At 40.6% G+C, this 15,395-nt stretch overlaps 1 protein-coding gene across 9 annotated transcripts in view; it reads left to right on the top strand.

Annotated features, from left to right (window-relative positions):
• TRPS1 (transcriptional repressor GATA binding 1) overlaps positions 1-15,395 on the top strand; it is a 286,919-nt gene that overhangs the window by 94,248 nt on the left and 177,276 nt on the right. For 8 of the 9 annotated variants that reach the window (XM_063131073.1, XM_063131070.1, XM_063131072.1 and 5 more), the window contains one exon: positions 7,140-8,269. In XM_063131073.1, coding sequence (XP_062987143.1) covers positions 7,140-8,269 — 1,130 coding nt within the window. The remainder of the gene's footprint in view (positions 1-7,139; positions 8,270-15,395) is intronic. The other variant, XM_063131076.1, reaches the window with a different exon arrangement.

The following is a 15,395-nucleotide window of genomic DNA, read 5'->3' as shown; positions in this document are numbered from 1 at the left end:
AGAAAAATGTTCTGAGAGTTCTTCTGCTAGCTCCTTCATTACTCTAGGATGCAGTTCATCGGGCCCTGGAGATTTAAACTCATTCAAGGAAATTAGGTGTTCTTTGACCATTTGTTTATCAATCTCAAACTGCAATCCTGCCCCCTCAACTTCTGCTTCACTTTTTCCAGGGGGGTCATAGACCCGCTTTTGGGAGAAGACCGAGGCAAAGTAGGAATTGAGCACTTCAGCCTTTTCTTTGTCGTCTGTTATCAATTTGCCATCCTCATTAAGCAGTTGAACCACCATTTCTTTCCTCTGTCTTTTACTATTCACGTATCTGAAGAAAGCCTTTTTATTGCTTTTAGCATCCTTCGCTAATCTCAGCTCATTCACAGCTTTAGCCTTCCTGACGCCATTTCGGCACTTCTGCGCCACTTGTCTGTACTCTTCTTTTGTAGCCTGGCCTTCCTTCCACTTCCTATCTGTATCCCTTTTTGTTTTCAGGTCATCTCTAAGCTTTTTGTGGAGCCACATTGGTTTCCTCTGTTGTCTTCTATCTTTTCTCCTTGTTGGAATTGTTTGTAACTGTGCTGTTAAAATTTCATTTTTTAAATACTCCCACCCATCCTGCACTCCTTTTCTCATTAGGCTCCCTTGCCACGGAACCTTACTTATTATAGTTCTGAGTTTATTAAAATCAGCTTTCCTAAAATCCAGAGTACGTGTATGGCTACGCTTGACTTTTGTCTCCTTCATAATCAAGAATTCAAGTATGACGTGGTCACTTTCCCCCAGAGTTCCCGTAACTGCCACTTTATCCACTAAGTCATCCCTATTGGTCAATAACAAGTCAAGGATTACCGATCCTCTAGTTCCTTCCTCCACTTTCTGTAGGAGAAAGTTATCACCCATACATGTCAGGAATTTCTTGGAAGGGCCGCTTTTGGCAGTAATGGTCTCCCAACAGATATCAGGGTAATTGAAGTCCCCCATCACTACTACATCACACTTCCTTGAAACACTGGCAATTTGTTTCTCAAAAGTTTCGTCCTCGTCTTCTCCTTGATTGGGTGGTCGGTAGTAGACTCCGATTATCATATTCTTTTTATTCCTAGCCCCATTTATTTTAATCCAGACGCTCTCGATGGGGCTCCCAGTCTCATCCGCCTGTATTTCTGTGCAGGGATAAGTATTTTTAACATATAGTGCAACTCCACGTCCCTTTCTATTTCTTCTGTTCTTTTTGAACAAGTTATATCCTTCAATTGCTATATTCCAGTCATGGGAGTCATCCCACCAAGTTTCAGTTATACCTATCAAGTCGTATTTGCCTTCATGTAATAAGAGTTCAAGTTCATCCTGTTTGTTTCCCATGCTCTGAGCATTAGTATATAGACATCGAAGACCATGTTTTTTATAGTCTGGCTTTGTTCCTACTTTGTTGCGGACACTATTTTGGGACACTATTGGAGCTGTTCTCTGTACTGTGGTGCATTGGCCTTCATCCATTGTTGCCTCGAAATTTACGTCTCCCGCCCCCGTAAGATTCAGTTTAAAGCCCTCCTGATGAAGTTCTTCATGCTGTGGCCGAACTCATTCTTTCCAGCCCTTGTGAGGTGCAACCCATCCCTTGCCAGCAGTCCATGTTCCAAGTAGCGTAGCCCGTGGTCCCAGAATCCAAAACGCTCACAATGGCACCACCTTCGAAGCCAGTCGTTCATCCGGAGTATTTTTCTTTCCCTTTCTAATCCTCTTCCAAGAACCGGGAGGATGGATGAGAAAACTACCTGGGCCCCAAAGTTCTTCAGTTTCCTTCCCAGAGCTTCAAAGTCTGAAATAATTTCTTCGTAGCTCTGCTTGGCGACATCATTTGTTCCCACATGGATGAGAAGAAAGGGGTATGTGTCCGTGGGCTTTATGAGCTTCGGTAACCCTTCAGTCACATCTCTAATCTGTGCTCCAGGGAGGCAGCACACCTGGCGAGTCCATGGGTCTTCACGACATACTTGGGTTTCAATCCCACGCAGCAGGGAGTCTCCCACAACGACTACTCTTCTCTTCTTCTTGGTTGACTTACCTTCTGCCTCTTGGTCACTGTTGCATGGTGTCTCCTGTACTTCTTCCTCTGCAAACTATCCTTCAGTCTCATTCTCCAGAAGCTGAAAGCGGTTGCTTAACTCTAATGGTTCCACCGGTGCAGAATGCCTTCTAGTTCTTGTGCTCCTGTCACTCTTTTCCAGAGAGTTTCCTCTTCATTGGCTTTCCTCCCCTCAGCATACTCCACTTCTGCTTCAGCTGGCTGTTGTTCTTCAATCTCATGTGCTTCTTGTTGCTGTTGCAGTTCCACCGTTCGGTCTAAGAACTCCTCGACTTCTCTTATTCCTTGGAGGGTGGACACTCGCCGCTCAAGTCCTCTCACTTTTTCTTCCAAAAGTGCCACCAGCTTGCACTTGTCGCAGGTATACGCCATGTTGAGCTCAGGCAGAAACACGAACATTGCACACCCTTTGCAGGTCACCACCTCTAGGGACTCCTTTCCATCCATATTGTCGATTTCTGCTTTGGTTTTTTTTTTCCTTTTTGATTATAGTGGAATTGCCTTTGCTTTGTTGTGTCCTCTCTGAAGGTACACAACTATATGAGGATGTCTTAAGGGAAAGTAAGATCTTCTTCTTCTTCTTCTTCTTCTTCTTCTTCTTCTTCTTCTTCTTATTATTATTATTATTATTATTATTGGTGGTGGTTTTGTGGGTGTTTTTTCTCTTTGTTTTTCTTTGGTTTTCCCACCTCTTTTTTATTTTATTTATTTATTTATTTATTTAGAGGCCTCCCCCTTGACCTCCCCTGCCAAACTCCCCCTGTTCAACTCCTGTTTGCTCTTCCTGTTCGCTCGCTCCCTGGGAATCTGGCTTACTTTTATAGCTCCTACTTGAGCTGGGCCAGCTGCTCTTCCCTGCTTCTGCTTAGCTCCAAGTCAGGAACCAGAATGAGGTCACTGAAAGGCCAACAACAATCAACAGCAATTAGGCACTGATTGCTGAGTCCAACTGACAATCAGGCCACTCCCCCTTCAGCTCCTGCAGCAACTATCCACACCGACCCTCTTACTCAGCACTCAGGAGCACATGGCAAGCACACGGCCTCTTTGAATTGGCAGCCTCCTGGGTTTCCTTGAGGCTTCTCTTCTTCCCCTTTCCTTGGTCTCCTCTTCCCCTACACTCCCCCTGTTAAACTCCTGTTAGCTCGCTCCCTGTTCGCTCGCTCCCTGGGTCCAATGGGATTAGAATCCCATTGGGTCCAATGGGATTAGAATAATATATGTACTCATAGTTGTTTCTCTATAGGCTTTATTTATACCTGTGTTTTCCCAATCTGTGGTGTATAGATCAAAATTAATTTTGCAAATGTGCATATCTATTTGATTGTCAAGGGCACTTCAGGCTCTTCCATTCATGCTGTGTTTCTGCGAATCATTTTGCACAGAAGCGTCTTTCTTTCTTTTTCTATTTCATCTGATGATCCTTTAACTATAATTTGTGCTGTATGAAAAATTCCTTTTTTAACAAACCAAACCAAAAACCTTTTAATGTACCCCTCTATTACCTTTCATAGATGGGTACATTCATTTTTAAATGGTCATAAAACACTCAGCGAACTGCAAGTCCAGCAGCTGGTAGTGCATTACATCCCAGAATTTATTTAGGTTTTTATGTTAATTTTGTTGTACCAGGTAACAAAATGGGACATACTGTAAATAATTATTTCTTACCTTGATAATAATGTAGGAGGACATTACTTTGGGTTGATGAGTTATCAGCACTGACCATTGGGTAGGATTACACAACATTACAAATATAAATACAAATAGCTGCTTCAGATATTCAATTTCAGATTTTTGGTAGAAACTAGGAGTTTTGGCGTGGTGCAGATTTGTCCTGAATATGATTTAGGTTTGTGTCAATATGAACTTTTCCCCAATTCCATTTAATACTGTTGTTTTCCCAGGCTGCTGTTGTTTCCTCTTTCGCAGATTGATCTCACCAAAAAGGGAACCACACTGTGAACAGAATAATATCATAGCACTACATAGCTACTAACATTTGGCAAGGTGATGAGGCCACTGAGAGCAGCTGAGGGCAATTGAAAGTGAGAGCAATGTGAATCAATAAGTAAAGATTCTTATAAAGAATGCTGAAGAATTGTCAGAATAGGAGGAAATGTTTACAAGAAAAGGTGGCCAATTTCCACTCAGCTCTAAAAATGTGGCCATTTTCAGCTTCCTGGCTGTATAAAAAGCAATTTATTATGGTAATAAATAATAGATGAAAACAATTGGGCATCAAATACTAGCTGGATTTTCACACACATTATGGTTGCTTCTCAAGTGTTGGGGGAAGATGGCGGTTCTTGTCACTTGAGATTGACCAAATGTGTTTTTCTTTGATGGCGGAGACATTTGTCTGACTTCCATAAAACAGTGTAAACAACAACAACATTGCCCATTTGGACAGAGTAGAAATGTATCCAGCCGTCCACAAACAGAGGGAGGAATATATTGTCCTTTGCTATTCCTGACACAAGTCTTCTTTCCCATGTAGTGAGAAGTGATGTGAGTAGCAGTCTCAAAGACATCATTACCACAAAACATGCCATAGCACTTTTAATTCTCATGACTGGTTTGCCACTTTAATGTGATGCTGTATATGCAGAGTACATGGTCAATGATGGCCCTGTCTATCAGTTGCTAGGATACATGAACAGGAGGGTGCTATGGCATTCACGTCCTGCTTGATGGGGATTGCAGTCCAACAACTGGTTCCCTATCCCTGTTCTGGGAGATGACTTGATTCCCAGGAGATGAAGGATTGTAGGCTATGGTGCCAAGGTCTCAGCACAAACTTTCTCTCTCCTAACCCACGACTCTGCTAATGCAGGAAGTACTGGATTCTGACCCCAGGGCTCCTGGTTTGAGTCTTGTGGCACCTGATGTTGGATACAGCAGTTGCATAAGGGCTGGAAAAATAATTTAAATTTTTAGGAGCCAGCTATGAAACGTTTAGGCACCAGGAATTATTTAAATCCCCTGGCGCCAGCCTCCTGCTTTAAAGAGCCCAAACCTCCCAAGACCTGGTTTATTCCATTCCCAATGATTGTTTTTTGGCCATTATTTAGGATGCTTTTATTAACTTCACAATGGAAAAGAAAGTTTTAACCAGTTTATTTGAAATCATGTTTACTTAAATAAATGGGGCCCAAAATCAACTCTTTTTGGAATGCCATTTAGCAATTTATTGACTCACCACGAGGGCTCTGTTTAGCTGTTCAGCATAAGATGTGTGAGAGTGCCGTCTTTTCTAAAGCTAAATGACTAAAAGGCGTTTATATTACATGCATTTTCAAAATGTTTACATGCCGTGTTCTTTATGCATCTGAATCTTTCCGTATGGTGCAATTCCGAAATGAACAGTGATCACATGGCTCTTTTATGGCACAGCTGCCAAACCAAACGGTGGAGGATGGGGAGGATGAATAACTTTATTTGCCTAGTGCATTATGAGAGAATCACCCAGAAAAGTAGTGATTTACTTTGCAGTTGGGGGATTGAAAATCTGCTCTTCCATTACAGAGTGTGTGTTGAAAATTTATAGGCTTTCAGTATGGGATGAAAAAGAGGTGAAATTGTTGAGTCCCAGCCTTCTGTTATGAGTCTGCTTATTAAGGAGAAAACTGGAGAAGCTGGTGGGTGGATTCCAATGTGTATTGAATGTTTCTGAAGGATTAATTTCTGGAAAATAGAGACCGTGCGCATTTTCACAGCCTCAGTAGAAGAAGTAAAGTAGTTGATGACATGGTAGTTGTGAAGGCGGTTTCCCCCTCTCACTTTCCATTCATACTTTGGCCCTGTTTTAGTTTACAAGCCAGACTATAATGCTGCAGTGAGTATTGTCCTGTTGCTGAGAGTAGGATTTTCTTCTTAATAGATGCCGGAGGATTGCGGCCCAGATGGCCAGGGGTAGCAAATGTTCCAATGTCCCAAGGCAGGTGTGGCACACTCGTGGGAAGGGCCGTACCGTTTCCTATGCAAGCATAAGTTTTCATTAATGTAAGCTTGAAGAAGCTCTGCTTCCTTCCTTCCTTCCTTCCACGAAATAGTGTTCATTGCATCATGAGAACACTTAAGCAATACATTCCTAGTGATGTAATGTTTTCTGGACATAGCAAAGACTTGCCGCCCCTTGCTATTGTGGTTTTTCTATATTTTGCTAAATTAGGGCTCTTTCTTGAGGGACATCTACATTAAGAAACATTGAGTGCTTGAATACACATTGTGTGGCATTTTCTGTGGGCTAAAATTAGTTTTAACTTGTTACCCTTCACTTGCAGTAGGCTGGCGTTAGCTTCTGATGGAACCTCTTTCTTCCTAGTGATTTGGTTTGAGCCCAACTCATTGACTTTGATGCAGCTAAGGGTAAATGCAGACATTACTTCTTGACTCAATAGCCCGTGAACAAAACACTGTGTTTTCACAATGCCTTGGAGAAATCGACCCTTTCAGGTCTACTTTTCTATACAGTCTTGTCCAACAAGAGGGTTATATCCAGTTAACGAAGTGCATTCTAGTGTTCACAGATCAGCCAGATTTCTTTCTGTAAGCTGAAACCATTTATATTTGTGCACGATTCTTATTTGAGGTTCCCAGGTGTAGGGTTGGTATTTTGAAGAAATATTTTTCTCCCTCTGCTGCAGCTGATCCTAAAGCGCATGGTCTTGCTGGCTCCTCCTCTCATTACCTTTTAGTCTATGTGTCATGCTCCAGTTCCGTCATTCTCCAGTTCTTATATCCCTATCCCTATTTCTCTGTGCTTTTGCCTCCTGCTGTTCCTTATTAGCTTGAGCTCATGCCCTAGGCCTATTTCATGGGATGTCCTACTATTGACTACTTTTGCAAAACTGGTATTCCCTATAAAGTGCTCTCCTCGGCATTGTATAGGTTTGCCAAGTAAGTGGTAAGGGTTTATTTTTAAACTGAACAAATAACATGGTATTCCTTTTGCAGAGTGATTTGTTGTACAGTGGGCCCAGGTTAATATCCTCTAAGCATTCTTATTTTGTACTTTTTCAAGGAAATAAAAAATCCCTTCTTTCATCTCTTGTAGGTGACTTTAGGTGGGACCTTTATTGGCATTGGACGCAAAACTCCAGATTGCCAGGGCAACACCAAGTATTTCCGCTGCAAGTTTTGCAATTTCACCTACATGGGCAATTCATCAACGGAGCTGGAGCAACACTTCTTGCAGACCCACCCAAACAAGATAAAATCCACTCTTCCTGCCTCTGAATCCAGCAAAGCCTCAGAGAGGAACTCGAGCAAGTCCAGTCCTACTGTTCGATCATGCGAGGCTGCAGATTTGGGAAAGTGGCAAGACAAAATCACCATAAAAGCTGGAGATGACACTCCGGTTGGTTATTCGGTGCCCATCAAGCCTCTTGAATCCTCAAGACAAAACGGTACGGATGCCTCCAGTTACTACTGGTGCAAATTCTGCAGCTTTAGTTGTGAATCCTCCAGCTCGCTCAAACTGTTAGAACATTACAGCAAGCACCATGGGGGGAGCCAGGCGGGGGGCCTTCACCCAGATCGGAATGACAAGCTCTCAAGGGGGTCGGTCATTAATCATAACGACTTAGCCAAAAATGCAGATGGAGAGTTAGCGGCAAAGACTGAGAAGGGCTCTAGCATGGCCAAAAAGCAAGACTTTTCAAGCTCAGGAGTGGAGGACAACGTGGTGACAAGCTACAATTGTCAGTTTTGTGATTTTAGGTACTCTAAGAGCCATGGCCCAGACGTAATAGTGGTGGGACCTCTTCTTCGTCATTATCAGCAGCTACACAACATTCACAAGTGTACCATTAAGCACTGTCAGTTTTGTCCCCGAGGCCTCTGTAGTCCAGAAAAGCACCTTGGAGAAATTACTTATCCTTTTGCTTGCAGGAAAAGTAATTGTTCCCATTGTGCTCTCTTGCTCTTGCACTTGTCCCCTGGGATGCCAGGAGGCTCCAGAGTCAAGCACCAGTGTCACCAGTGCTCTTTCTCCACCCCTGATGTAGACGTTCTCCTGCTTCACTATGAAACCACACACGAAGCCCAGGTGTCCGAAGTCAAGCAAGAAGCAAATGCCCTGCAAGGGGTGGATGGACCGTTGACTGTCAAAGAAAGCAAAGAACACTCGTGTACCAAATGTGACTTTGTCACTCAGGTAGAAGAGGAGATTTCTCGACACTACAGGTAAGTGTGTGTGTGTGTGTGCGTGTGTGTGCGTGTGTGTGTTTAACATTAAGCAGCTCTAGGTCCATATGCTGAATCTTGCCTGCACAGAGGACTAGTTCAGATGAGTTGATTCCATTGTATGATAGAGGAGTGAGCATTCATACCCCACCACAAGCACCACAACATCTGACACGAAGACTTCATTTGTATTGCCGTATGTATGTAGATTTGCTTTGATCTCTCCCCCGACTTTAGAGGGAGAAGAATCAAAGGGCCTCCACACATGAAGCCCTTGCATGGTAGGCTACCTTTTAGAGGAGGTGCTGGCTTCTTCGCCTTGCAGAGGTGATGGGCGAGGTGATGTATCAACTGACTTAGAAACTTCCCCATTCTGTTGATAGGGAAACTGGTTGACTCACACAACGGGATAAAGTCTATGTATGCTTCCTCCTCCTAGATAACTTAGCTCTACATTATCCACAAAGTCTTCGGTCAATACAAATGTCTGAGTCTGGGCACAAAGAAAGATTGGAGAGAGATGATTTTCAAGGGATTCACTGCCATTTTATTTAAGACATCAAAAGTTTATAAGAAATACCTCAAAAATACTAGGAAGAAGTTCATTCTGTTTCTGTGACTATTAAATGAAAATCTAAATTCTACCCTTCGGTCCAAATATTCCCTTAAAGAATGTTATTCATTGTGTCCAATAGTAGATTTATTAAGTTGGAAGGGTTTGTCTTCTTGAAGATGGGCTACAAATCCAGTGCAGCTGCTTGGAGGCATCATATTTTCCAATTGCAGAAATATGACGGGGATGAAAAGGTTGGCCATAATCCATCCAAGGTTAAAAGTGCTAAAATCTCATTGGTTTCAATGGGAGAATTAAACATGTGCCAGTACACTGTTGTTGAAGTTTCTTTCCCACAGTTGTGCTTTTAAAAAGAAAAGAAGCACTAACTGTTTTGGTGTGTAATGGTTACCAAATGGTTTTTTGGTTTTTTTAGACCCTGGTAAGAAATAGCCAAACTTTCATATTCCAAGAATGAGTATATGGAGCTGATTATAATGACTGCATTCACACTTTGCATTTGGCTTTAAAAATAAATAAATATATATTTTAATGTGTTTTTATTCTCTTTTTATTTTATCATGTACACCACTCTGAAATTTTGAATAGGGAGTGGTATATAAATATTGTAAATAAATAAATGCCAGGATTCTGGAGCACACAGACCATTAGCTCCTGTTTTGTTCCTCCCCACTAGCACAACCACTGAACAAACATGGACTCATATATATAGTAGAACACATGGTGGTGAAGGTAACCCCGGATTATCAATTCTAGTGATAAAATAGACAACCCCTGTCTTCATAAGCCATTTTTGCTTCCATGGCTCCTTCTACTCAAGAAAAGTTATTTTCTTGAGTTTCAAAGTCTTCAGGTTGACTTTGGGCAAAACAATGTTTTGTGTGATTGGCTTATTGACTTAAGTGTAAGGGGTTGGTTACAAAACAACAACAACAAAAGAAACACGTCTCCATGGATTCTAGCGGAGATGTTTAAAAAAACAAGAACAACCTGTTGGTGGTGGGGTGGAATTTCAGGACAAAAATGGGAGGAGGAAGCTTAAATTTTCCCTTCTAAATTGGGGCTATGTACATTTGCATGAAGTAAGCCATTCACACATAGTTCTGCTATGCATGATTAGCAGAATGTTTAGTTTGGTCCGTACATATTCATTTTTGAGGTTGAATATGTGGGTAGAGTTATCAAAAGTTGGCTTTCTTTATGTAATAAAGTGGTTTTGAGAATGGTACACCATTTGGAAGACTCACAAAGCTGTCACATATTACTGTAATAATTCATACTTTCTTAAGTCGATTTCGCATGTAAAATTTAGGGCAAAGTCAACTAGCGCTGAGCCTTTCCAGTTCAAAAATGGGGGTGTAGATTGGTTTCCCACGACATTGAGGAAGTTGTGTTACAAGAACGTCATGTTGGGCATCCTGGGAACATGTCGACTAAATACCAAGACATAAAAGGAGGGATCTCTACTACAATTCAATCATTCCGTGGAGATAAAAGTGGAAAGCACCTGGACATTACTCAACAGTCAGCTGTATTGACTAGATCTGAGAAGCCCATAAAATAATGGCTCCTACTGCTCATATTTAAAGAACAGCTGTGGCCCACACAAGCTGCAAGCTCCAGCACGTAATTCCCCCCTCTCAATCCAAGTGGGCTGTAAGGGTGGTGTTAGGATTAATTAGTTAATGATTGTAAACAGCTTTGAAGATGAAAAGCAGTTTCAATGTTTTAGATGGTATTATAATTTATTTTTATTATGGTAGCTCTGGGCCATGTTGGAAAACCTGAATACACAGCACTTTGACCACACTTTTGAGCGGCCTTTCTTAGATTTGAGATCTCTCAGGTGACTCAAAAGATTCCCCTGCTTGAGAGTGCTGTAGTTGACATTTTTTGTCTGTTTAAATTAAGATGTCCCTTCCCAGAAAAAAAGATAATAGTTTTTTTATATTCCCCGAAGTGGAATTTTAGACTGTAATGTTCATATTTAGACATTTTGGTTATTGGCCTAGTTTTCAAAAGAACTAAGTGTTGTATAGTTCCCATTGACGTCAATGGTGATTTTGTCAAGAGAAAAAAATCACACCACTTATTTAGGTGACTAAATATGCTTTCGGGAACCTAAAATTAGGCTCTTGAGCTTCAGAAAAAAATCTTGGCTAGAATTCTATAAACCTTTTGGCACAACAAACCAGCATTTACTCCGTATATATATTTACATATATTTTACCCAAAAAAGCATATCATGAACTCCTTTTTTTAGACAGTTGTTCTGTAACATTTGTATTTGTGTTGTTTTCATTCTTTCTTCTGTGTAGCCAAGCTTGCTTATTTTCATTTTAAGTTTAAAATATTTTGAAATAGGTTAAAATATTAGGATCAGTTTACTACCTTGTTTTCAGACTTTTATTTGGCTAACATGTATATGTCAGAGTATCTGGAATTTTCAAACCTTTGTCAGAGAGAGTGTCCTGAAAATGAGGAGGACAAATTTGGTTCAGGACTTCCTTGAGAATAAATAACTAACAGATAGCAAGGAGATGAAGATCATGGGCTTTTTTTTTTTTTTAAAAAAAAAAAAAGATAATCAGAAGGCTTAAGCAGGTAGAGATACTGATTCCTTTAGCAAAATAGGATTCTCTGTCTTGCTCCTTCTCTCTATTTTCTCCCCATTTCTGTATGTATGTCTTCATTTCTCTTCCTCCTCCACTCTCTTTTGACTTCGTTCTTTGCCTTTTCTAGCCTAGTGAAGATACAGTATTCCTTATCTCCTAACCACGATTAGGGATTAGGAGTGAACTATGGCCATGTATACTTTCTCCTTGCTTTTACTCATCCGTCTTCCTTTCTCCTTCAGCAAATTTCCTTCTCCTGCCATTGACCCTGTTCAGATGACACGCTAATCCATGATGGTTAAGCATTTTGAGCTAAACATTATGGCTTAGCGTGTTGGGTGAACCATAACTTAGCATTTTGTGTGAGCCATTCCTAACCATGGTGGCTACATAACCATGGTTTAAACACTCTCACTAACCATGACTTAGCATGTTGTCTGAATGGGCCCATTATGGTATAGGGTTCCATCTGGACTGCTGCTAACCATGCAGAATGATAACCATAATTGTGCTAGCAATCAAAATTTTAAACTATTTAAAATCCTTACAATGTTTTTTTTTTACCATTAACCAAATCAAATCAAACATGAAACTGCAAATTATTAAAGCAAGCTATGCAAGTGAGAGGGAAATTGCACAGGAGAGAAGTGTGGAAGGAGATCAAAATATGGAGTGTAGTTCTGATTAAAATCTGATTTAACTCTTCTTAATGCTTTCATCTAATATTTTGTGAGCTCAAAAAAGATATATTAACACAAATGTAACACTGCTGCCCCTATCGGTTTGGGGGTACAAATAAAAATTCTCTTTGTTCTTCAACTTACATATTTCTTCAGTTAATTTCATTGCCATTTTTGGCTTATCAACTTTCTCTCTGTTCCTCTTTCTCTCTGTGTGTATCACTAAATCCCATTAAATACAAGATGTTAGTGTTCATCCAAAAAACAATTTCCACTGATTTCAATGCTGTTTAGTCATAGCTAAAACTCAAAATACTGAGTTTTGCATTTAAGAGCTTGAAATAAGGATCCTCTTAGTTGAATTTAGCAGGAATGGCCACTTTCCACAAAGTCATTCTTGATTTCAAATGAGCCTTCATACAGTAAATGACACCTCTAAACTCTGATGTGTAACAGCAAAACTCAGGGCAAATCCATATTACACATGTAATCAACTTTGAAAAATGGTAAATTGTCACAATGACTTACAACAGGGATAGACAGAATGTAGTTCATCAGTTGTTTTGGACTTAAACTCCCAGAAGCCCCTGCCAATAGGACCAGTGGCAGGAATGCTGGGAGCTGAAGTCTGAAACACCTGGCCATCCTCTTTCTGCCCACACTTGATTTACAAAGAATCCTAGGAATTGTGATGATGTAGAAATCTGTGAGTTCTTTGATAGAGATCACACTAGCCTTCCACACATTACAGAAGGTTATTTGGCTGGGAGTTGTTGGCACAACATAGTTTTAAAAATGATTTATATTTATAGTATGTGGCAAGAAAACAGGCACCATCTAATGATGTTCCTGTATACACACATTGGAAAACACTATATAATCTAAAATAGCCCCCAAGATTAGTTCTATAGAATGGAGAAAATGTATGACTGCATGAGACCGATGTTCTGGTATCAAACGATGCGAAGCACAAACCTGAACTCTATAGGCATCGTACCAATTTTCTATTCCCTGCATTATCAGGTAGGGATTATGTTGCCATTCAAGCCAACAGATATACTTCTTAGACCAGGCTTCCCCTCCCTGGGGCCCTCCAGCTGTGTTGGGCTGGAACTCTCATCATCTCCATCTGGCATGGTCATTGGCCATGCTGGCTGAAGGCGATGACAGCTGAGTTGAACTACAACTGGGAGGCATCTTGTTGGGGAAGGCTGTTATAGACTAAGACTCTCGATACTGGTAGTCATGAGATCCCAGAGAGCCAATCTACTGCCTTTGCCTGCTACATAGCTACAAAGCCTGCTGCTTTCACTATGTGGGGGCAAATTGTAGCTGAGGTAAACTGCTGAGCACTCTTAGCTTCCAGACTCTGGCGCTATATAAATAAATAATAAATAATAATTTATTTATAAAATGTATATCCTGCTCACTATGAAATAGTACTCAGGATGGCTATCAGATATATATTATTTAAACATCAAATGCAAACAATTTAAAACTTATCAATAAAAATTACATTTCCTTCTTGCTCTCCTGTTGTCTGCCTGCTTGTCATGACACTTTCTAGTAGGTCCCTTTGCCCTACTGTGCCTTTAAAATCCAAGAGTTGCCTAATTATCCTGCCTAGGCTACAAACTGGATCTCAGCCTTCCTGCTCTGGTTCCAGGTACCACTACCTGCAGGTCCTCCGGACAGTGGGACATGATCTCTGTGTGCCTTTTAGATGTTGAGTGTCTATTTCTTATTATGTATGTTCTGATATAATCTGTGGGAAGTAAAGCACCAGGTCTTGTAGAAAGGGTTGTGCTCATGAGCCAAAAGCTGTCCTTAATGAAATCAGTAGGAACCTGGCTACTGGCTTCAGTGGGATCAGAATTCCTTGTTCATTTTCTAGCAACTGGTGTTGTCATGACAATAAGACATTTGTTCTGTGTGTTTGGCCCTGTGTACATACTCAAGGGCTCATTTCCTCCCTCTTCATTTGGCCAGAACAATTGGGATTGCTTTATGTGTAGCATTACCAACACCCTAGTCTCAATGTAAGGGGACCACCACCACCCCACACACAAATATAGTATGTACACAGCCATGTGTATTTTTCTGCACTGAGTACATGGATTGGGAAAGCAAAGGAAGTTGCACTGTATCTGTGGCAAATTGTACATACTACAAATCTATGTCTTTATCATTAAGTTAGCAATATTTCTTTCCTTACATGGAGATCATTTTGGCATAGGAACAATGTTGTATGCGATGCATTCCTCAAGAAGCATTTCTCAGTATTTTTGAATCCCTAATACGTCAGGTGTGTGTCTCCATATGTATTTTTGGAATAAGGGTTTGCAGACTTGTGCATGTTTTGGTAAAGGACATGGACTACTTTCTCTCTCTCTCTCTCTCTCTCTCTCTCTCTCTCTCTCTCTCTCTCTCTCTTTTTAAAAAAATCCACTTTATTACAAAGCCTAGCACACTCGGGGTCCTGATCCTGACTGGGAAGTCTGTGCGCTACTGTAAATGCTAATAAAACAGTATCATGTTAGCTCATAAAAAGTGTTCTGTTTCTATGGCATACACAGGAAATTGGCAACATATTGTTCCAATGTGGGAACATATGTTTTACATAGTTCAGTAATACAGTACTTTGCATGGTCTGCTTGAATGAAAATAGGCATGTGTGTTATTCTGAGGTATATGGGACACTTAAATCAGCTGTGCTGGAGGCTGCATATTAGGTAGTTTCTCTCCTTTCTTAGTAGAAGGTTTTATGATTGATCCAAGTGTCCTCCTCCTCCTCCTCCTCCTCCTTCTTCTTCATATCACAGCACACTGTGATACTCTAACACACAATCTGGTCTCTTGTTTTTCCTTAAGAAAAGTCTCTTTAAAAAATTAAGAATGTCCATAAAAGAACAAATATGGTTTGTTCCTTGCAGAAAGCAAACTGCCTTTGGAGTAAACAGTTTAAGCTCAGAGGACTCTCTGTACTTTGAATTGCTTTTTGTTTGTCTGTTTTCTGGATTTAGAATGAACGAGATTTTGTTGAATGGGGCAAAATTATCAGTGATTGACACAGTAATTTTTTAGACAGTAAAAATTGAATGTCTCCATCCTGCACAGTATTTTCTATATGTATCAAAAGTTCACAATATCATTACCATTTAATCATTAAATCCAAAACCTTTAACCCCCAAATAAATTGAATCACAATAAAGAAAATGCTTTACAAGTATTGTTCCCTTGAAAGAATTCCAACAATT

The sequence above is a fragment of the Elgaria multicarinata genome, chromosome 7 (assembly GCF_023053635.1).
Source record: "Elgaria multicarinata webbii isolate HBS135686 ecotype San Diego chromosome 7, rElgMul1.1.pri, whole genome shotgun sequence".
NCBI lineage: Eukaryota > Metazoa > Chordata > Lepidosauria > Squamata > Anguidae > Elgaria > Elgaria multicarinata.
The sequence above is the reverse complement of the archived record's forward strand: the minus strand, read 5'-3'. Positions and strand labels throughout refer to the sequence as shown.